At 47.0% G+C, this 20,238-nt stretch overlaps 3 protein-coding genes across 14 annotated transcripts in view; 1 reads left to right on the forward strand and 2 right to left on the reverse strand.

The window, feature by feature from the left end:
• Lrrc36 (leucine rich repeat containing 36) overlaps positions 1-8,818 on the forward strand; it is a 64,859-nt gene extending 56,041 nt beyond the window's left edge. Inside the window, exons 7-12 of one of the 2 annotated variants that reach the window (XM_078032492.1) lie at positions 1,087-1,252; positions 2,326-2,477; positions 3,257-3,380; positions 6,181-6,295; positions 8,186-8,352; positions 8,583-8,818. In XM_078032492.1, coding sequence (XP_077888618.1) covers positions 1,087-1,252; positions 2,326-2,477; positions 3,257-3,380; positions 6,181-6,295; positions 8,186-8,352; positions 8,583-8,617 — 759 coding nt within the window. In that variant the 3' untranslated portion in view covers positions 8,618-8,818. Of the gene's footprint in view, positions 1-1,086; positions 1,253-2,325; positions 2,478-3,256; positions 3,381-6,180; positions 6,296-8,185; positions 8,510-8,582 lie in introns of those variants that run through there. The other variant, XM_005318313.5, reaches the window with a different exon arrangement.
• A 3,909-nt stretch (positions 8,819-12,727) lies between these two features.
• Tppp3 (tubulin polymerization promoting protein family member 3) lies at positions 12,728-17,110 on the reverse strand. The gene is made up of 4 exons (XM_005318316.5): positions 16,220-17,110; positions 13,675-13,868; positions 13,408-13,561; positions 12,728-13,267 (listed from the first exon to the last, which is right to left on the reverse strand). Exons 2-4 carry the CDS (start codon positions 13,860-13,862, stop codon positions 13,079-13,081), a joined length of 531 nt encoding a protein of 176 aa, XP_005318373.1. The 5' UTR covers positions 13,863-13,868; positions 16,220-17,110; the 3' UTR covers positions 12,728-13,078.
• Positions 17,111-17,254: 144 nt separating this feature from the next.
• The window catches only part of Zdhhc1 (zDHHC palmitoyltransferase 1), a 32,757-nt gene continuing 29,773 nt past the window's right edge, over positions 17,255-20,238 (reverse strand). For 8 of the 11 annotated variants that reach the window (XM_078032499.1, XM_040278957.2, XM_078032502.1 and 5 more), the window contains 4 exons: positions 18,352-18,434; positions 18,053-18,146; positions 17,838-17,916; positions 17,255-17,724 (listed from right to left, as the gene is read on the reverse strand). In XM_078032499.1, coding sequence (XP_077888625.1) covers positions 17,441-17,724; positions 17,838-17,916; positions 18,053-18,146; positions 18,352-18,434 — 540 coding nt within the window. In that variant the 3' untranslated portion in view covers positions 17,255-17,440. The remainder of the gene's footprint in view (positions 17,725-17,837; positions 17,917-18,052; positions 18,147-18,351; positions 18,435-20,238) is intronic. The other 3 variants (XM_078032503.1, XM_040278959.2, XM_078032504.1) reach the window with 2 other exon arrangements.

Below are 20,238 nucleotides of genomic sequence, written 5' to 3' on the forward strand. Positions count from 1 at the left end.
TTGAAAAAAACTGAGAATATAGCTCAGTAGCAAGCACCTCTGAGTTCAATCCCTGAACCACACACACAAAAAAATGTGAATTTTACTATACAGATATATCTATACAAGTTGTGTATATAGCTCTTACTGAATAAAAAATATCTTTAGTACTAGGTCCAACAGTAACTTCTTTGGGGGAGGGATACTGGGGATTGAACTCAACCACTGAGCCACATCCCCAGCCCAATTTTGTACTTTTTATTTAGAGGGTCTCACTGTGTTGCTTAGTGCCTTGTCATTGCTGAAGCTGGCTTTGAACTTGAGATTCTCCTGTTTCAGCTTCCCAAGCAGGATTACAAGTGTGTACCACCATGCCCAGTGTAACTTTTTTTTTAATGGTACTGGGTATTGAACCCAGGGGCACTCTACCACACTGAGCTATATCCCTATCATTTTTTAGTTTTTATTTTGAGACAGGGTTTTGCTAAATTATCCAGGCTGGCCTTGAACTTGCAGTCCTCCTGCCTCCTTAGTCTCTGGAATTATGGGTGTACACTATCACACCTGGCACCAGCAATAACATTTAACATATAACATTAAAAATGTTATAGGATATTTATGCTTATTATACATTAAACTTGAATGAGTAAATTATCTGGATCCTTCTAAGGGATTCTTTTTAAGAAATATATACATTAATATATTAAGTAGAAGCTCATTATGAGTTATAATTTCTTATTAATTATTCCCAGTTTAACTTTTTAAAATATTCTACATTTTAATCTTTTTCTATTACATGATATATCAAATCATAGATGTAGGTGTCAAGCAACACATTTTTATCATTAATGTATTCTGAAAATCCACTTAGAAAATTATGTTAGAAAATACCCTTACCTTTGATATTATCCTTGAATATTGTACGTGTTTGCCTTGGGCATAAATAACATGCTATTCCAATTCACACTGAAAGTTGAAACCATCTCTTTTTACTTTTTACTTTTTACCATTTTTAAAAATATTAGTGCTTTAAATGTCTGGATTCTTACTTTCCATGTTGTGTAAGAATGACAAATGGTTGCGGGGGTTTGTGTTTTTTTTCTTGAGCCTCTCTCTAGTGACCTGGGCAGTTTGCATGGTTTGCCAGGAAACCACAGTCCCCCGATCTCTGCCAGAACCCCCCATGTGGCCACTGTCCTCAGACAGCTCCTGGAGCTTGTGGATAAGCACTGGAGTGGCTCTGGCTCCCTCCTCCTCAACAAGAAGTTTCTCGGTGAGTTAGTGCATTTGCAGTTCCTGGAGGAGAACTGCATCTTGCTTCTGCTCTGTTCTGCTAAGTCACTTAGACCCTTAACTTGCAAGGAAAATTGTTCTTATATCTAAAACATCTCAAAAATACCATAGTTAACAAATATGCATTTTTCTTACATTTGTCTTCCCCACATATTAAAAATCAAGCACTCTTTCCAGTTGTTTTGTAGCAACTGTTTTGTTCCTCCTGTGATGTCTGTGTGTGAGTGTGTATGTGTGTGCACACACATGCTCACACATGTAGGCTTTAGTAATATATAGAATGACCAGATATGTAAATTGAGAATGGTCATACTAATAATTGCAAAAATATTTTATGATCCTTGGGAAAGTGCCAGTAATAAATACAACAGAAATTAGGTTTGCTCATCAGAATTCTGAGATGACTGTTTAAATTTTATGGTTTGAAAAACTTGAATGAGTAAATGACCTGGATCCTTCTGAGGGATTCTTTCTAAGAAACAGGGGGAAAGCAGTTTTGCAAATTTTGACTTCATGCTTTTGTTGCTTAATGAAAGAAGAATTCAAGGAAATTTGGGTGTTAATAAAAGTTGAAGTGAAAACTAGAAACTTGAAATTTGTTTAGGTTGGAAAAACTTTTTTTTTCTTAAATTTCTAAGGGCTGGGATGTAACTCAATGGCAGAGTGTTTGCCTAGTTTACATGAGACCCTAGGTTCAATCCCCAGCACTGGTTTTTTTTTTTTATCCTAAAGGGACACATGGGAGAAGAAACCCTAGCCCAATCATTTTCCTTCCCAAGTTGACACATTGCTCTCATATGGTAGGAAATCATGCCCTGGAGCCATGAATCACTGACTTGAGAGTTGTGCACTCAGGAAGGAAGGGTTGTTGCTGTTCCTCCACAGAGGATATGGGATTTAATATTTTAGCCTTCACAAAACACCTCTTACAACTACTTAACCAAATTATTGTAAAAAGGAGATAGTTACATTACAAAGCTGGTGGGTAATGACTAGAAATTCTGTGCTTTACCCTTTAAGATTGGCCCATGTACCCAACCTGAATTTTTCCAGGTCCTGCTCGAGATCTGCTTCTGTCTTTGGTAGTCCCAGCTCCCCCTCCTCAACAGTGGTGTCGCTCACATCCTGAAGACCCATCCTCAAAAGCCTTCCGCAGGAGGGACAGTGAACTGAAGGAGGCTGGGCTACTTGTCCCTAATGATATGGTATGGCTCGCTTGTATTTCTACCTCCTCTTCCTTAACTAAAAAAGAATTGAGCAGCAGGATTAGAATGGCTCTAAGACCCAAAGATTATCATCATTAGGAACACCTAAACACTGCGTAGCCAATATAGAAAAGTCAGGCTGGATGATAAATCAGAAACACAAATCTTTCCATAGGGACAACTTGGAAGTTCTCCAAGAATGACTTTCTCATCCTGGCCCTAATCAAAAAATTTTGAAGAAATACTTGAAATGGGAAGGGGGAGTGAACAAAAACCCTAGAGTGAAAATATTTAGGATCATGATCTCAAAGTTTATGGCTTGCGCAAAATGAAGGAAGGCAAATGTCTCTGTCTTTCCTCCCTTCTGATAGAGCTGAGAGCATAGAACCAGGGTTCATGCTAGAGCATCAGGTTGCTGACTCTGGGAGAGGAAGAAGAAACTCAAACCTTTATCTCTATTCTTAACATTAGAGGATTTTCAGGCACCAAGTTCAGTTCTAGAAACTTTAGATGACTCAGAATGTTAGCCACTTGTCAAAATGATCACTTGTTTAGCAAGAGTGGTGGGTAAATCATAGGAAAGATCAGGACTCCATGTGATTGATTTGTTTGCTGCGCGTCAGCTGTGTTTGCCAATGAATTAAATTAGTGATAAAGTCACACAGATGCTGACCTTCATTCATTTTATCACTAAAGGAAAAGATTCTTTGAATCCTCTAAAATCACTACTCAGGATATCAGATTCTTAATATGTTGGTATTCTGTTTTCTGATCAAAAGGAAAGTTTGAAGCAAAAACTGGTCAGAGTGCTGGAGGAAAACCTCATTCTGACAGAAAAAATTCAGCAGTTAGAGGAAGGTGCTGCCACTTCAATTGTGAGTGGACACCAGTCTCATACTTATGGTAAGTCATGTGTGGGACTTCTCAAGCCAACTGCTATAGATGACCCATTTAATAAGCTTCACCAGCCTTTGACTTACTTGGTCATTGCTTTTCTTGGGAGTTAGTGGAAACAATCATCCTGATTCAGAGAGGTGTATTGCAAGGGGCTTGAGCTACCAGATAAAGCTCTTCGTCAGTGCAAAGCATGCACAAATGTTATTATTGCTGTTATTTTTGACAATGATACTTGCTTTTGTGATTATAGAAGTATAATGTGTTTTCTACAGAAAGTTTGGAAAATACAAGGAGAATATAACCCTGTGACCTAGCAATAATTATCACTGGTGTTTTGTTAATTTACCTCTATGCATGTATGTTTAATTAGGAACTTTAAATTGTGTTCTGATATCTTAAATAATATTTTACAGGGTGTGGTTTAGTGATAGAGCACTGGCATGTACAAGGCCCTAGGTTCAACCCCCAACACTGCAAAAAGTTTTTTTGTTAATTTACATCCAACAAAACACACATTTTTTAAACTAGGTATTGAACCCGGGGGCTCTTTACCACTAAGCTACATCCCCATCCTTTTTTATTTTTTTTCTTTTAAGACAAGATCTTGATAAACTACTGAGAGGGAAGTTCCCTAACTTGCCATGACTGGCCTCAAACTTTCAGTCCTACTATGTCAGCCTCCTGAGTCACTGGGATTATAAGCATGCACCACTGTGCCCAACAAAATGCACACATTTTAAGTTTGATCCTACTCATATCCCAGAACATATCACATAAAGTTCCCTCATGCCCCTTGTACAATTTCCCACATTCTCTACCACAAGAAATCACAGACCTGGTTTTTATACACTAATGATACTAATTTAATGGCATAGGTAGTTCCTATGGTATCACATGAATATACTGTATTTATCTGCCTAGTCCTTTGTATAGTTGTTTCTGATGTTTGTTGTTGTTATAAATATAGCTGCCATTACTTATAATAATAGTTATATAAATAATATACAGAGAATATAAATAATTCTGAAGTGTTTCCAAACATTCAGAAGAAAGAACTAAAGTGGAAGAAGTAATCCTAGAATGAAAATGTTTCTTCGCAATCATCTTTCTTCCCTTCTGATGGAGTTAAGAGACCTAATATTTATACATTCATAACTAATGCTGCTATTCATGTATAATATACACAAATCTTTGTGTACATTTATTTTCTTACAATATTTTCCTAGGGGCTGGGGTTGTGACTCAGTGGTAAAGCGCTTGCTTCACATATGTGAGGCACTGGGTTCGATCCTCAGCATGACATAAAAATGAATAAACAAAATAAAGATATTTTAAAAAAGAATATTTTCCTAGAAGTAACATTAGTGGGTCAAAAGATGTGGACATTTCTTGAGACTTTTATTACATATTGCCAAAAAAGGTGCTTTCAGTTTACACGTGCATCAGCAGTGTGCTCCAATGCTCTTTTACTCCACCTTTGCAAACACTGAGCATGTTTTTAGCTTTGTATTGTTACAATCGAAAAATAATATCCCATTTAAGTCTTGATTATATTACTTTATTACTAGCATATTTAAGCCAATTTTTTGTTTTACTTTTTTTTTCTTCTTCTTCTTCTTCTTCTTCTTCTTTTTTTTTTTTTTTTTTTTGGTGTTTGTGTGTGTGTGTGTGTGTGTGAGATACTGGGGATTGAACCCAGGGCACTCTAGTGCTGAACTTTATCCCAGCCTTTTAAATTTTTTTTCCCAAGAAGGTTTTGCTAAATTTCTGGTTTTCAATTTGCAATTCTCCTGTCCCAGCCTCCCAAATTTCTGGGATTACAGGCATGCACCACTGTCAGCTAGGCCAATATTTTAGATAAAGTGTGCCCTCCACTTTAAACCTCCAATTCAGCTTCCCTAAGCAAATTAGAGCCATTCAGACTGTCATGAAGAACTTTATTTGGAAGCACTGAATTTCCATTGTTAAATCCCAGCACAGTCTGATACTAAGAAGCCTGAATAATTGAAACATCAATCCCATTTATCTACTCTGAAAATATAAGTAGGTATTTGTCCACAGGTCTTTACTTTCAATCAGCTAGGGGGCCTGTTTCAGTATTTTGGCTAATTCTGGTGATGAGCACAGTTGCTGTAGTCCTGTTTTCTACCTTCCAGAACTGTCCTATCTCAAATTGTGATCCACATTTGTATTACCTGGCAGCTTATTATGCCATATATTGGGCCTCTTCTCAGACCTACTGAATCAGAATCTATTTTTATTCTCAAGCATATGAACATTAAGAAGTATTGTTCTAGAAACTGGCCTCAGTTCCTGAGCTTTTGCCTACTTCGTTATTATAGGCAGTCATACAATTTAGGGAGGTAGAGATGAGTGTCTCAGCTACAATTCCATTTCTGCAAACATTCATTGAATCATTACTATGTGTCTGACAGTTCTAGATGTTTTCACAAATTACATGTGGAGTAGAGGGCATACAAATGGAGAATATAATACTTATTGACTGCTTAGGTAAAGTGAGGACAGGTGTCTCACTGAATCCTTAAAGTGATGCTGTAGGGCAGGGTTATTTCCTCTAGTGAAGCTCAGAAAGATGAATTAACATGTTCAAAATTAAGTAGTTAAATTTTAATTCAGATCTGTTGCCAAATTCCATGTTCTTCACACCATAACTCCTGTGTGAATAGAATATGGAGGTGAGTGCCATGGGGCACTCAGTTGTCAAAATGACCATTTGAATATGTAAACTCTTATCAAAGATAAGTAGCTTGGAATCCTGCTCACCCAGCTACTGTACTCTTTGTAGATGATCTTGTGCGCAAAAACCAGCAGTTGACTATGCAAGTGGCTTGCTTGAACCAGGAGCTTGCCCAACTGAAAAAGCTGGAGGAGACCGTTGCCCTTCTTCATGAAAGTCAGAGGTAGGCGAGTTTCTGTCTAGTGGTTTCTGGAAGCAGATGTTTACTTCTCTTTATCTCCTTTTCTTTGTTTTTAATGATAATATCTATGAAATTTACAAATTAACTCTAGTGTTTGTATAAACCTCTTGTTCCTGGCCAGTTAGCTCAGGGATCAAAGTACTGCTTTTGGTGCTATTCTTATACACCAGGGACTAAAGATCTTTGCTGACATTGGCAGGTTGCAGCATCCCAATAATTAATTTCTTACTGGTTCTAACAGGGTTAACTTCTTTGGGGTCAGCTAACTTTCTTCACTATACCCCCTAAAATCAGTCATTTGGCTCCTCTGGAAAATGCCTTCCTGCTATTGGTCACAAAAGATGCATCAAGAGCACTCAGTAGAGAGTGATAGGGAAAGAATCCAAAGTATGTGTCTTCTTCAGAAGCACTCAAAAGCGTCAGCATCTTCACAGAAGAGTACCCTTGGATGCAGACCAAGAAACACCTGAGAAGACCTCAAGGCCACTGGCTTGGCAGCTCTAGGGAAGCCCTTGAAGTCTTTATTTACCAATCTACCTCTACTAGGACTTTCAATGACATTTAAATACAAGCACCCCATTCCCAAATCTTCAGCTCCAAGCTTTATCACTCTTTTGTTGAAATAGCTTCATATCCAGAGGATTAACCCACACACACACTTCTGGATGTATTTTTTTCATTATATGCATTTATATGTGGGTTGGGAACCAAGAATATGCATTTCCAGTAAGTTTTCACGTGATACTATTGCTGCTGATCTGGGAACTACATTTTGAGAGCATTATGGTATCTCTTTTGGGGTATTTATAGTCAAAATAGTATATTTTAAGTTAACTTGAAACAATTTTTCTGTGTATTGGTCCCATTAACTCAGTGTACAAGTTCATTTATTATTATTTCATTTTGTTTTTGATTCTTAGGAAATTTTTTTGATTTAATCTTATTTGCATAATTATGTAAAATATTTCTATGTGGCCCCAAAAATCAAATCTATAAAATAATATAAATTCAGAAAAATCTAGACCCTTTTTCTGTCTCCTCTATCCTTTCCTTTCCTCCCACTGGCATTTTATTGTGGATGGTAGCATTTGTATTCCCCCTTAATTATATAAAAAGAAGCATAATATTGCTTTAACATTTTTATCTTAGAAATAAGTTCACAGTAGTCTGTGGAGCTCGTTTTCATTCCTTTGTATAGCTGCATAGTACTCTAGTGTGTGGTTGTAGTTTATTTGACTGCCATCTAGTAATGTCTGTGGATATTTTGGTTAGCCATGTTTGGCTGTTAAAAAATAGTACCATCAAGGCTGGAAGTATGGATCAGTGGTGGACTGTGTACTTAGTTATTTGAGGCCCTGTGTTCAACTCCCAGCACCAAAAATAAAAACAAACAAAATAGTACTGTAATGAACAGCTTTGTGTATATACCTTTTTTTTTCTTTGCCAGTGTATGGATGACTTTCAACATTATTTGATAATACAGGGTTCAGGAATACAGGATGGCATCATTGTTGGTTGCAGAGACAGGACAGATTAGAAAAAGAAGTTATGATTTGGAGAGTGTGTAGAAATTGAGGCCTGATCAGGAGCCAGTGTCCTACTTACCTCATCAGGAAAGTTGTTTTGAAAACAGTATAACAGCCACTCTATAAAATGTGAAATATATTATTGCTTTAGTCAGTCTGGAACACAATCAGAATTGTAATGAAGAAACTGTACATTTGCTTTTAAAATAACCCACTTACAAATCTGACAATTCTGTTGAAAGATGATACTTCATTTTACATTTATCTTTAGCACACATTTCAGACCCAAATGGCATCTACTTTGCTTTTGTGATTTCATGACTGTCTTTCCCCCTCTGGGTCTCAGATCCCTGGTGGTAACTAATGAGTATCTGCTGCAACAGCTGAATAAAGAGCAAAAAGGTTATTCCGGGAAAGCACTCCTGCCTCCTGAAAAAAGTCATCATCTGGGGACATCATCGCCCTTTGGGAAAAGCACATTGTCTTCCTCCTCACCAGTGGCACATGACACGGGTCAGTATCTAACACAAAGCATCTCAGAAACTGTCCCAGATCCTAATTTGTGGAGCTAGCACTGAACACCTTCACTGTCTACTCTCACATATCCATGGAGGGCTTGCAATGTCTTTGCCACCAGCAAAATATTAAAAAAAAAAAAAGCTTATTCTGATTACATTGTATTGTCCCTTCTTTTTATTTCTCTATGTCCTCCCCTTGAATAATTTTTTTCCTTCTGCCCACAGAAATTGCATCATGTCATACAGAGGCATTTGACTGAAAATGTCAAAAAGGAAAAAACACTGGACACTTCCCCCAGTGTCATTTGATAGTGTGTAGTAGAAAGTCACAAAAGAACATCCATCAAATATATTTTGTGCTAAAAGAAATTTTAGAGACTCTATATTTATGGATTCACCAAACACATTTGGAGTTTGTTGGCCCTGGAGTAGCCCATGATTTGTTTAATCAGGAATAAAGCACAAACTCATGCTGGTCTGGGGACAGCGTTAAGGTATTTCTTTTTGGTAATGCATAGTCAAAATTATGTATTTTAAATTAACTTGAAACAATTCTGAAACTTGAAGCTTTGAATTAGAACCAAACAGGTCTATACAAAAACCCTGAAGAGAAAGATGCTCCAGAGAAAGAGAGTAAGGAATCGCAGCATGGGGAAGGCCATGACCAGGATTAGTGTGTGAGTGGGAGCTGACAGAAGAGAAGGAGGGGAGCAGAATGAAGGGATGCAGCACCTCAGGAGTGCAGAGTCTGGAGCACTCAGAGGGATTCTGGGGCAGGGTCCAAGGTGAGACATGATTCCATGAGAGTGTAAGAGTGGCAATGAATCATAGCCTAGGAAATGTAGTGTTAGGAATATGTCCCCAGAGGACATTCAACTGAGACCTCAGAATAAGTAAGAGGTGCCTGGGAATAAGTAAAAAGTTACTAAACTAAGCAAAGCATAGGGCCAAGAGCAAAAGCAATGAGAGAAGCTGCAGAGAAGTAGTACACACACAGGCCTTGAAGGAAAGGGGCAAGAAGAAGGTAGCAGGAGTGAGGTCATGTGGCTCCTGGAAGATTTTAGAGTAGAGAGGCCCAGGAGTAGGGGCTTGAGTGAGGCTTTCTCTGTGAGAAGAATGGATTGGCAATGATGTGGCACAAGGAAGAACCCCAGAGGAACTAGATAACAGAGACACAGCTTCTGAGTATGCCAGCGTGGGCTCAGTATCCATTTCACATACAAAAGTATACTGTATTTCTTTAATTCTGATCCATTAGGCATTTAAAACCTCAATGGGGAAAATGGTTCAAGTTATATTTCTGCTTCAGACTTCTCCCAAGTAGCTTATGTTTTCAGAGAGGGTATAGGGTGAATGACTGTCAATTTAATGCCATGTTATACTTCTCTTCACCTTCAGGGCCACATCAGAGAAAGAGGTGGGTGGAAGGATTAGATAATCTTTTGTGCTTGGACTCTGGTGCTGTGCAGGGAAGGAGGCTTATTGCCATACTAATGAGACATGAAGATCCCACATTTCCTAGTTGTAAATAAAATCTACAGATCTCCAGATTGTACATGGCTTCCCAAGAGGCAGCTGTACAGAGGAGCTGTACATATCTTTGACCTGTGTGCTCCAAGGGAACTGGTGTGAGTTTGTGCTCTGTGGAAATGACAAAAGAGCCTCTTTTCCCCACCCAGCCACTTTTCTGGGCCTGTCCTTGTCCTATTGAGAAACTATCAAAGAGCCTAAGCCGGGGCTGAGGATATGGCTCAAGCATAGCGCACTCGCCATAGTGCACTCGCCTGCGGCCCGGGTTCGATCCTCAGCACCACATACAAACAAAGATGTTGTGTCCTCCGAAAACTAAAAAGAATAAATATTTTTTTTAAAAAAAGAGCCTAAGCCTTGCCCAGGAAGGAGAGCATTGTCTATTGACTTCACAGCCCTGTGTTGTCACATTTCAGGGACTTAGGCCAAGCATAGGCCAACCTGCTAGTCAGACCCTTAGAGGAGAAATAATACACTTCTTTCTACTGCCCCGGGCTTTCCTGCATCTGGATGAACATCTGATAATGGCAGACTCAGAATCTACTCAGGGCACCTCTAAGGAGAAGCAAAGAGCCTAATCCAAACTAAATCACCTTCTACATCATCACCCTTTGTCACAGAAAGTAGCTGGCCCTGACACAAGCTGGCACCTCTTCTGGCTGCTGACAGCTCCTGGGGAATTTATTTCTGGTTTTGATTTTCCCTGTGTGGTACAGTCCTGAGGGCAGGGGTAAAGATTGGGCTGTCAAGAGAAGGGCCAAGGAATTGTTGCCCTGTGGGGCTAACTGAAGCCAACATGGAAGGTGGAAAATCCCTGAAGAGAGTGAAAAACAAGAGTTTACCACCCAAGTCCTCAGGAGAGTTTTGTGCCCAGAAGGAGGGGCACAGCCACCCCAACAGGCCTACACTACCCCCAGCTATACAGAAGCATTATTTTTTTTTAATTTGCAATACTGGGGATTGAACTCACTGGTGCTTCTACCATTGAGCTGTGTCCCCAGCCCTTTCTATCTTTTATGTTGAGGCGAGGTCTCACTAAATTGCCAAGGCTGGTCTCAAACTTGCAATCCTCCTGCCTCAGCCTTCTGAATCTCTAGGATCACAAGCATGTGCCACAAAGCCCAGCTCAGAAAGATTTTAACTCTCCATCCTATAGAACCTCCCCTTCCTTCCTTGTATGCCTAGCCTTGCTAGTAAGGGTACCCAAGGCTTTCCACCGTAAGGAGGCTGTGAGGGGGAAGAACACAATGCCAAGGCAGCAGTGGTGGTATTGTTCACCAATGGCTGCCCTGCACCAGATTCTGTGAGCCCCATTTGGTTTTTAAGGATCTTCCTGGCCCTGAGTGGCCTTGATCTCTCCCAGGCTCCATGAAGCTTTTCAAGAAGCACAAGGGCTTTACTCCAAGGTAGAGTTTGGGGGCTCAGCCAGTCTCTCTGGGTTCCTCCAAGCCAGTCATAGGAATGGACAGGTTGCTTCTCCCCTCCATACGGGCTGGTTCAAGTAGCTGGGAGGGTGACTCAGTTTGAATACAGGTAAATTCAGGTTGCTATGAGAGTTCCCTGCTGTTAAGCTCACTGTGGTAAAACTTCCAATTCAGATTTCCCAAGGCTAGAAGGGATCACTCCTCTACTGCTTGCCAGCGGGAAAGGTAGAGGGAGGGAAGGTGGACAGCCCAGTGAGGAGGAGCCTGCTGCTTACTGCTGGCTGGGAGACAAGGCTCTGCAGAGGTCAGGTGTCAATTCGTGCCCTCGGCTTCCCACTTGACCTCCAGCTTCTCTGTCTGAGACACACTATTTCTCTACACCTCCAATCCCCAAGTAGTTGGGCTCTAGGGATTTCAGTGCCACCTAAAGCAGGAACAAACTGGGGGATGAGAGAATAAATAATTGCACTGTTTTCACCAGAAATAGGGCATGTGCTCATGAGCATGTGCATTTCAAGCCTTTTCTAGAACCCTTGGGACCTGCTGGCTCCTAGGTAGGCCCTAGGTGCCATCAGTCCTCTTGTCATAGCTGAAAAGAAGACAGTTGGTGCCAAAGCTGTGGGCTTAGGAATACTTCTGGCCCAACACCCAGAACCTCATGATCTGGAAACATCCAGAGCCCTCAGAACCAGAGGCCCTACCCATTCAGCCAGAATGGTGAATACATGGGAGGGAATCAACAAGAAAAGGCCCCTTCAGTGTGGGACACCCTCTCCCCACCTCCTACCTCTGCCACAGAGCCAGGCTCTGTTACTAGCCATTCAGCCCTACTTTAAAAAATCAGTATTGGAGCCTGATGTGTTAAAAGGCATGAGGCAAAAGGCATGGTTGGGCCTCATCTGCAGAAACACTTTCCTTCTCTGGGCCTCAGTTTTCCTGGCTATAAAATGAGGAAGTTAAATTATGTACTCTCTAAGGTTCCTCCTGACCCTGGATTATCTGAGATTTTCATATGGATCCCCAAATAACTTGCCTTGGTAGCCTCCAGTTGGTAGGCTTAGAGCCAAGGCCTGGTCCCAGGGTTTCTGCCAAGTCTTGGCCCAGGCCAGGTCTGCTATCTCATCCCTCCTCAGGCTGTGCAAGTGGAGAGGGGCCAAGTCTGCATACTAGGCACTAACTGCAGGGAGGCAGGCTTTGAGGTCAGGACTCAGGGTCAGGGCCCAGTTAAAAGGCTTTGCATTTCCCTGAGGGACATCTCTGATAGTCTGGCTCTTTGGAAGGGGACTCCTATGTCTCTCTCTTTCTGGGTAGGCTGCCAGTGAATGGAGGGAGACCCATAGGATGTGTATGTAGCAGATTGATGATACTGAGGGCAGTACTTGGGTGTGAATGTCATCATGTACCAAACCAGGCCAATTGGTACAAAAGGTGTCTTTATTGAGGTCTGGGTAAGAATTAGGCACTTGGCCAGAGCAGCAGCTTAAATATGAGGCAAGCAGGCAGAAGTCAGCCATGCCTGGAACCAGGTTGGGGTGGTGAGGCTATAGGCACAGACTTTCCTTAGAAGTTGGAGAGGCAAGAGGAGGAGGAAGAGGGGACAAAGTAGTCTGGGTCAGAGGGCTGGTAGGCTGGCCTCATGGGGCTGGGCAGGAAGCTCTGGGTGGCAGGTCCAGCAGGAAAGGGACCGGGCTTCTTTGCTCCATGTACCCCTTATGCCCAGGCCTGAGCCTCTGGCAGGGGCAGGTGCAGTGGGCACCTTCCCTGGCCTCACTTCTTCACCTTGGCATCATAGGTGCCTGCATTCTTGTAGGCACTCACATAGCCACTGTCATCCAGGATGTCTTGCCGTCCAGCAATGCCCTTGCCCTTGCCGCTCTCATCGAAGCGCTCTTTGTGGGAGCCCGTGTACTTGCTGGTATCCGTCAGCCGGTCCACAGCACCCCCTGTTTTTGCTTTCTGTTTGAACAAAATTTCCAGGCAGGCAGAAGTCAGCCAGGAGCAGCCATGCCCTAGTGAGAGAGGCTTCTTCCTTCCCACCCCCAGCCAAGATTCCCCCATCTCCCTCAGTGGCCTCCAGAGACCAGCAGAGCACTTACAGTGACACCCAAGTTGGCTGGTTCCTTGCCTGCCACCAACTGGCAGATGGCATCGAAAGCCTCCTCCTTGCTCTTCCCCTTGAACCGCTTGGTTGCCAGCTCTTCCAAGGCCTTTTTGAATTCCTCATAGTTGATAACCCGAGCAGACTTTCCCCTGTCATGCACATACTCACCATTAGTTTTCCCCTTCTCAACATCCTCCCTGGTTCCAGCCCCCAATTCTCCACCTTCTGGGAACAGAAGAAGCAGGGGCTGCATAGGGCTCACTTGACTTTGGAGAAGACGATGTCGACGTCAGTCCCTGTCACGGCCTTTCCATCAGCCACCTTGCAGTCCTTGCACAGCTTGGCCCAGTTCTTGCCATTCATCTCTTGCCCGCTGGCCTTGGGGTCACCATGGATGGCGAACTTGCGGAAGCTCTCCTCCAGCCCAGCTACATCTGTGCTTGCTGCCATGCCACCCTGTGGGGACCCACCTCAATCACCTCCCAGCCATGTTGCCCCTCCCCCTCCCAAGACCCAGGATATCACTGCTTCTAAGTCAAAACCCTCAAGGTCTGAATTGGCACCTCTTCTGCCACAGACCCTGATTGGGACTGGGGAGAGGGACCAGTACTCAGTGTCTGCCTGGAGCCCAGAGGAAGAGCCCTAAGAAGAAAGGTCCTGTCCTTTAGTGCCAGTCCTGGCTCTGAGCTTAGAAGATGAAATCATGATGCCCACAACAAGCTGGGAACAGAGTGGTACTGTCCAGAAAGACTGTGAGGATAGCAGCTGGGGCCATGGCTCTGTCTGGCCCTGGCACAAGGCCTGCCTGGGTGGAAGTGAGAATGGCAGAGCAAGGCCCCTCTCCCAGGAAGCTCCATGCCAAGGTGGGTCAGGGACAGGACAGGCTACTGGTTGGGCAGGTATTTAGTAATGACAATATCTCTGTAAGGGTCATGAAGACCTACTAAGACCCAGCCCAGGCCTGAGAAGGGAGCCAGAACATACATGCCGTAGGCAGGGGTGCAGCTGGCCCAGCCGGAGCCTTGTTACTATTTGCTGTTAAACAAAAACATGAGGGGAGCGGGAGCTTGGGGCTGGCCTGGCCACAGTTTGTGAAGCCTGGAGACAGTTGCTAAGGGAGGGTGGTGCTGCTTGGAGAATGTTGCTAAGGGCAGGATGGTGTCAGGGCAGCTCAGGGAGAAGCTCCCAGTGCTGCTCGGCTGGGCTGGGCTGGGCTGGGCTGGGCCGGGCAGGGCTGGGCTGGGGAGCTGAGGCCCACGGGTGGGGCACGCCAGCACTCCCTGCGCCTAGGGCACAACCATGGCCTCCTGGCCCCATGCCACCCACTAGGGCTGTAACCTCCCAGTCTGTGGAATTTAGGAGAAGCATGAGATTGGGGACCAGTTTAAGTGGGATTGTAGAATAACTAGAAGAAATAAGCATGCTGGCAAGTAGGACCATGGCCTTGTACTGTGACCCTCCACTGAAGCACATGTCCCTTACTATACCTCAGCCCTCCATTGAGGTCTCCTTGCCACACCCTTGAACAACCACATCAGTCCATATTCCCACAGCCCATATGCACTCCACTGGCCCTCCACACCCTAGGTCTTATACCCCTGACCACACCCACAGCTCTGCATTGCGGCCTCTTCCAGCCACACCCACTGCCCTGGAATTGAGACCTGACCCTTCCCCCAGCTTTCATTCCCCCCTACATATGCTAGACCTGCACTGAGACCCCCCCTAGAAATACCCTTATCTGCCCTTCACACCCATAGCCCTCCACTCTAATCCCCTGGCCATACCCTCAGCCTTGCACTGAAACTCCCTTCACTGAACACAGCCCTGAACTGAAGCCTCCCTGACCATACCTGTACTGCACATGCAGCATCCCCACGCACACCCTGCAGCCCTGAGACCCCCCTAACCAAAGACTCAGCAACCCAACCCCTCACATACCCACAATTCTTATCAAGGCCCCCTGACCACACCCTTGGCACCCACTTTGTTCACACATCCAAAGTACTGGACTGAAGCCCACCAGTGTCCACCTCACACATTAGAATTTCCAGATTTCCAGGCACTCTGTTGAGACCACCCCCTGACCACACCCTCAGTCTTGGCTACCATCTTTAACTCTCTGCCTCTTATACAAAAGGTGATCACAGCCTGGGTTTCTGCCCAGCTCCCTTGTCTTCCACCACCACTAGCCTTGACACTGACCTCTGCTTCCTGGTGACCACCCTCACCACCATCTCTAAATTGCAGTCTCTGGCACTGGAAGCACCCAGAGATCTACACCTCTGGGAACCTCTGGGAAGACATCCCCAGTCAGCGCTGCACTCCCCCTCCCACTCCCTGGGTATCATCTCCCAGAAGGGGACTACAGCTCTGCACTTGTTTTACCAAGGGTAATAATGTCCAAGAGAGTTTGGGTGCCACAGGATGCTTGTCCTAAAGAACTGGGAGGAGCCTGCATCCAGTACTCACTCCCGTCTGTGGGAAAATGCATTTTGGGTGATCTCGGGGCTGTGGAGCACAGTCACAGGCAGCAGCCAGAGGGGTCTGCAGGCCATGGATGGAGTAGCCACGCCCCTGAATTGAGGCCACCATCCGCTCCGCTCCTGCTGGGACAGCTGGAGTCATCAATCAGCCTAGCAAGGAGGTTGGGGCTGGCGGGTGGAACGCTTGGGGCCTAGGTAGGGCAGCTCAGCTGGTTTACTGGGCTCTATATCATCCGGGTTTGGGACCCCTTCCAGGTCGCTCCCACCCACCCCTCTATGTGCAGGATACTGATTAAGGTGGTCGACGTCCGGGGATCCTACCGGCTTCTATCTCGTGGCTGCTCCTGCAGCGCTTCAGATGGTCAGGACACAGGAATGGACCGACTGATGCGGGAAACCAGGCGGCTCCGCAGCTCCGCTCCCTGCCGGCTCCCTGGCGGGACTGCAGCCCGGGCGGCTCCGCAGTATTATCCCCTGTTTCTCGGTCTCCATAGAGACGGCGAGTCCCACCCCCGAGACAGTCTCGGCGGGAGAGTGACCAAGGTCATGCTGGCTCCGCCCACCAGACCCCGCCCTATCCGCTCTCCAGGCTGGGCGCAGGCACGGCTCCCCATGCAGCCCTCTCCCTCCCCTCCCCCACAGCTCCGCGGTCTTCGCGAGCCGAGAGCAGTCATCTGTACTTCTGGATGTCCTCCAATAGTCCCCATAATAGGAAAACAGCCCCCTATCCTGAGCTCCGCCCAAAGTTCAAACAGGCCCCCAACATCCATTGGAGATCCAGCTCTGCAGAGCGACAACTCGAGGCCGTTAGGGAGCTGAAGCAGGGTGGGGCAAACAATAGGAAGTTCCCCTTCCCTCGGTGACAGGAGTCTACTGCTGACTCAAGATCACAGCTATTCACTGTGTGGCATCCCGGTCACAACTCCGTCTTCTCTCGGGTAGGGTCCAGTTTACAGAGCACCGAGGAAAACGATAATGAGCGGATCACGTTTGCCGTGTCCTAGAATGCCATGCTCGGCCCACGATCCGGCCGCGGGGAAAAAGCTCTTGGTTCTCAGGAGTCGGCCGCCTCCTTTCACTCACATCTTGCCATGGTCTTGGCCTCGCAGCCTCTACTCCAGCTGCTACCTCTGGAGCCCAAAGGCTGCTTACCCAGGTCTCCCACGTGCAAAACAGAACGTCGTTCTGGTAGCCTTCCAGGGCCTCTCCTAATCTTAATCCCCGAATTGAGCGCCTTGGATCCTTGCGCGCCTCCATTTGGCAATCTAGACAAACCATCCTCTGCCTCCAAGCAGTGGCAATGGTCCGACTCCCAGAAGGCCCATGGCCCTGGTCATTGGAAAAGTAAGCACTTAGTCCACAAGCATAAAAAAGTTTATTGGAGCATCGGGGCCGGTGGGACTAATATTGCTGAGTCGCAGGGAGCAAGGCCGATCCCGCCGGCAGTCCGGGCCCCTAAAGTGCACTCGGTGCGGCGAAAATGTGGTGTTGCATAGAGTTGGGCCGGCCGCTCCTCCTCGGCCCTCCTACCTCTCGGGGAGGCTAATTCAGGCCTTCCTCCCGGCCTCCCGGTGTCCCGGGCTCGCCGCTGCTTAGGCTCACGAAAACCGCCGGTGCACGAGCCTGCAGCGCCAGCCCTGTCTCTCGGCACCTGCCCGCCGGGGCCGCCAGGGCGGCGCTGCCCAGGCGCGTCTGAGCCACTGGAATCTCGTCCATAGACTCTGCTGACGCGGAGTGGTAGGAGCCTGCAGGACCGGTGGCGTGCACTGGGCTGGCACCGGAAGAATCAGTCGATGAGCTGGAGCTGCGGCCTGGGCCCCGGAGCCCTGCACAATGGAGAGGAGCATGAGACTAGGGGCTGCTGCTCCCGGCTCAGCCCTTCCTTCCCTCGGAGCCCCATACCCACAGCAGCAGAACCCGGACAGGGTGGGGCACTCACCCCGAAGCCTGGGCAGCTGGGTCTCCCGGTCCAAGATCCCAGACCTCGGCACCTTATACATGCGCCGCTTCCTCTTTTTCTGCAGAGACAGGGAAGTTTGAGGGCTGTTTCCCCAGATCCCCACATTGCCAAAGGCAGCAGAAGCTGCAGTATGGTGGAGGCTTCTTTTTCTTGTCCTTCCACCTGGGCAGAGTGCCAAGCCCAGAGCCTCCTACCTGGGGTCGGATCCTGGGAGGCAGGGCCAGCGTGTCTGAGGAGGAGGGCCGAGGAGGTTCCACTGGGCCTCCCGTGGCAAGAAACCTGGAGGGACTGAGGGAAAGTGGAAGGGCAAGTTCTGGGAGCTATTTCTGAAATCCCTCCCAGGTAGAGGTCCCTTCCCAGCACAGGGAAGAGAAGGGCACCGATCCATCCTCTGCCATGCTGGACTAGAAACACACCTATGCCTTGGCCTACCCCTTTCTCCCACCTCTGATGGCCCTGCCATACAAACGGGAGATGCCCAGGTGGCACTCACTTTGCATCTATTGCAGCAGGCCTGGCCTGGCCAGGGGGCTCTGGGCGTACATGGCTGAAGGTCCTCAGGTAGAACTCCATCTCCTGGGGAAGGTGGAGGTTAGGAAGACTGGATCCAGGGACTCCAAAAACATGAGCCCACACAGTCCCCAAGAGCAGAAGCCCTCACTGGCCTCTGTGAAGGGTCCCTGGCCTCACCCCCAGGAATCTAGAGCTGTTTTTCAGGCTCCCAGATGTGCTGTGAAAACCCCGCTGCAGGGTGAGGCTTAAAACACCCCCTTTCTGGTCTTAGGTCATCTCCAGGTGTCATTTCATCTAGTCAAACTGCACCTTCTCCAGGAAGGTTCCAGTCTCATGGGTCCAATACACCCAGGCTAGAGCTGCTCAGCCAAGGGACTTGTAAGCAAGAGGTGCTCAGAGCTGCCCCCTCCTGTTCCTGGCCCCACCCAGAGCTCTAGCCTCTGAGCGGATTCTTTCCCTGGCTGAGAGACCATGCAGCTGTTCACAGGCCGCAGTGTGCACCGAGGTCGTGTGCGCGACCCGCCAGCTTCCGCGCAGCGGAGTCGTGCGGACGCCCCTCTTGCACAGAGTTCCAGCCAAAATTCCGTAATTCCGGCTGCTGGCAAGAGGGCTTGTGAGCGCGCGTTCTCCAAGGCCCCTACCCGGAGAGGGAAATGCAATAGGTGCCGCAGCCCCCATCCGGCGCCAGTTGTGGTCCTCACAACTACTCTGGGGTGGAAGACGCAACCTCCAAAATCGAAGAGATCTCGAGGTTACCAGAGCCGCCAGGCTCGCACCCCAGCATGCGGCACGCCCCCAAGTTACATCCGCAAGGACTGCAGGTAAGGAAACAAAAGCCAGCCAGGAAGGGCGTGGTGTGAAGAGTGAAGGGGAGGGGGGCATGGCCGCCAGCAGAAGAGCACCCAGACAGCTGTCACTGGATCGCAGCCGTTTCCACGGATACCGAGGCGTCCTGACTAATGCAGAGACACTGTAACTCTGTCTCTAAAACAAGCCTATGTTTAGGGGCAACGGCTCCAGAGAGGAGCCCCTCCCGCATTCCTGCTGGGTGGGGGTGGGAAGACTGCCTGCAGGAGCCCTGGCAGATCTGGGGGACAGAGGACAGAGCCCAGTCAGCAGCGGCTAGCTGCACAGGTGCAAAGACAGAGGCCCCAGGCAAGTGCTGCACCCAACTGCTGAAGGGCTGACCCTTTAGGGAGAGGTGCGGAGGTGCCTGACTAATCAAAGGAGCCCTGGGTAAGGGGTCAGAGGCCAGTCACAGGGACTGGGGCCTTAAGGTAGCCTTCTCCAATTTTTTTGGTATCTTGAGAGGGGTCTTCCCAAGCTGCCCAGGCTGACCTGGAACCCTCACTCCTCCTGCTTTAGCCCCCAGGGTAACTGGGATTATAATTGTGTGCTGCCTCATCCCATTTCCTGCACATATTTCCCCTCCCCCAGTGCGGACTCAGCCCCCTCCAGCGTCCAGCAGAGAGGGGCAAAGCCTGCTCTAGAACCCCTGGGATGGGATGGGAGAGGATCCAGGGCATACCCAACCTGAGATGGGATGGGAGAGGATCCAGGGCATACCCACTCTAACCTCCCTTTTCCCAAAGCTGTCCCTCAGGATGCTCTCTCAGAAACCCTGAAACATTTGCGTATTCCCAAATGGTACAATAACACCTCCGCTCTCTTTTGTAAGAGGGGACATGCACCCAGCTCCTATTGGGTAGGCCTCCCTCAACTCCTTTGTAGATGAAAAGAATAGAAATTATGTGTCCACTGCTGCCACATTTGGGCCCAAAGCCTAAGCAGGGTGAGGGTAAAGGGCCCTGGATTCTGAGCACCCCAGAACCAGCACTCCCTCAATGGGCAGAGCCACAAGCTTTGA

The sequence above is a fragment of the Ictidomys tridecemlineatus genome, chromosome 15 (genome assembly GCF_052094955.1).
Source record: "Ictidomys tridecemlineatus isolate mIctTri1 chromosome 15, mIctTri1.hap1, whole genome shotgun sequence".
Lineage (NCBI taxonomy): Eukaryota > Metazoa > Chordata > Mammalia > Rodentia > Sciuridae > Ictidomys > Ictidomys tridecemlineatus.

Excerpts from the sequence above, each read along its gene's own strand:
- Tppp3 (XM_005318316.5), bottom strand. The coding sequence starts at position 13,862 with ATGGCAGCAAGCACAGATGTAGCTGGGCTGGAGGAGAGCTTCCGCAAG. Across the intron at positions 13,562-13,674 it reads ATCGTCTTCTCCAAAGTCAA|GGGAAAGTCTGCTCGGGTTA; the intron begins GTGAGCCCTATG and ends TGTGCATGACAG. Across the intron at positions 13,268-13,407 it reads CAGCCAACTTGGGTGTCACT|AAAGCAAAAACAGGGGGTGC; the intron begins GTAAGTGCTCTG and ends TTGTTCAAACAG.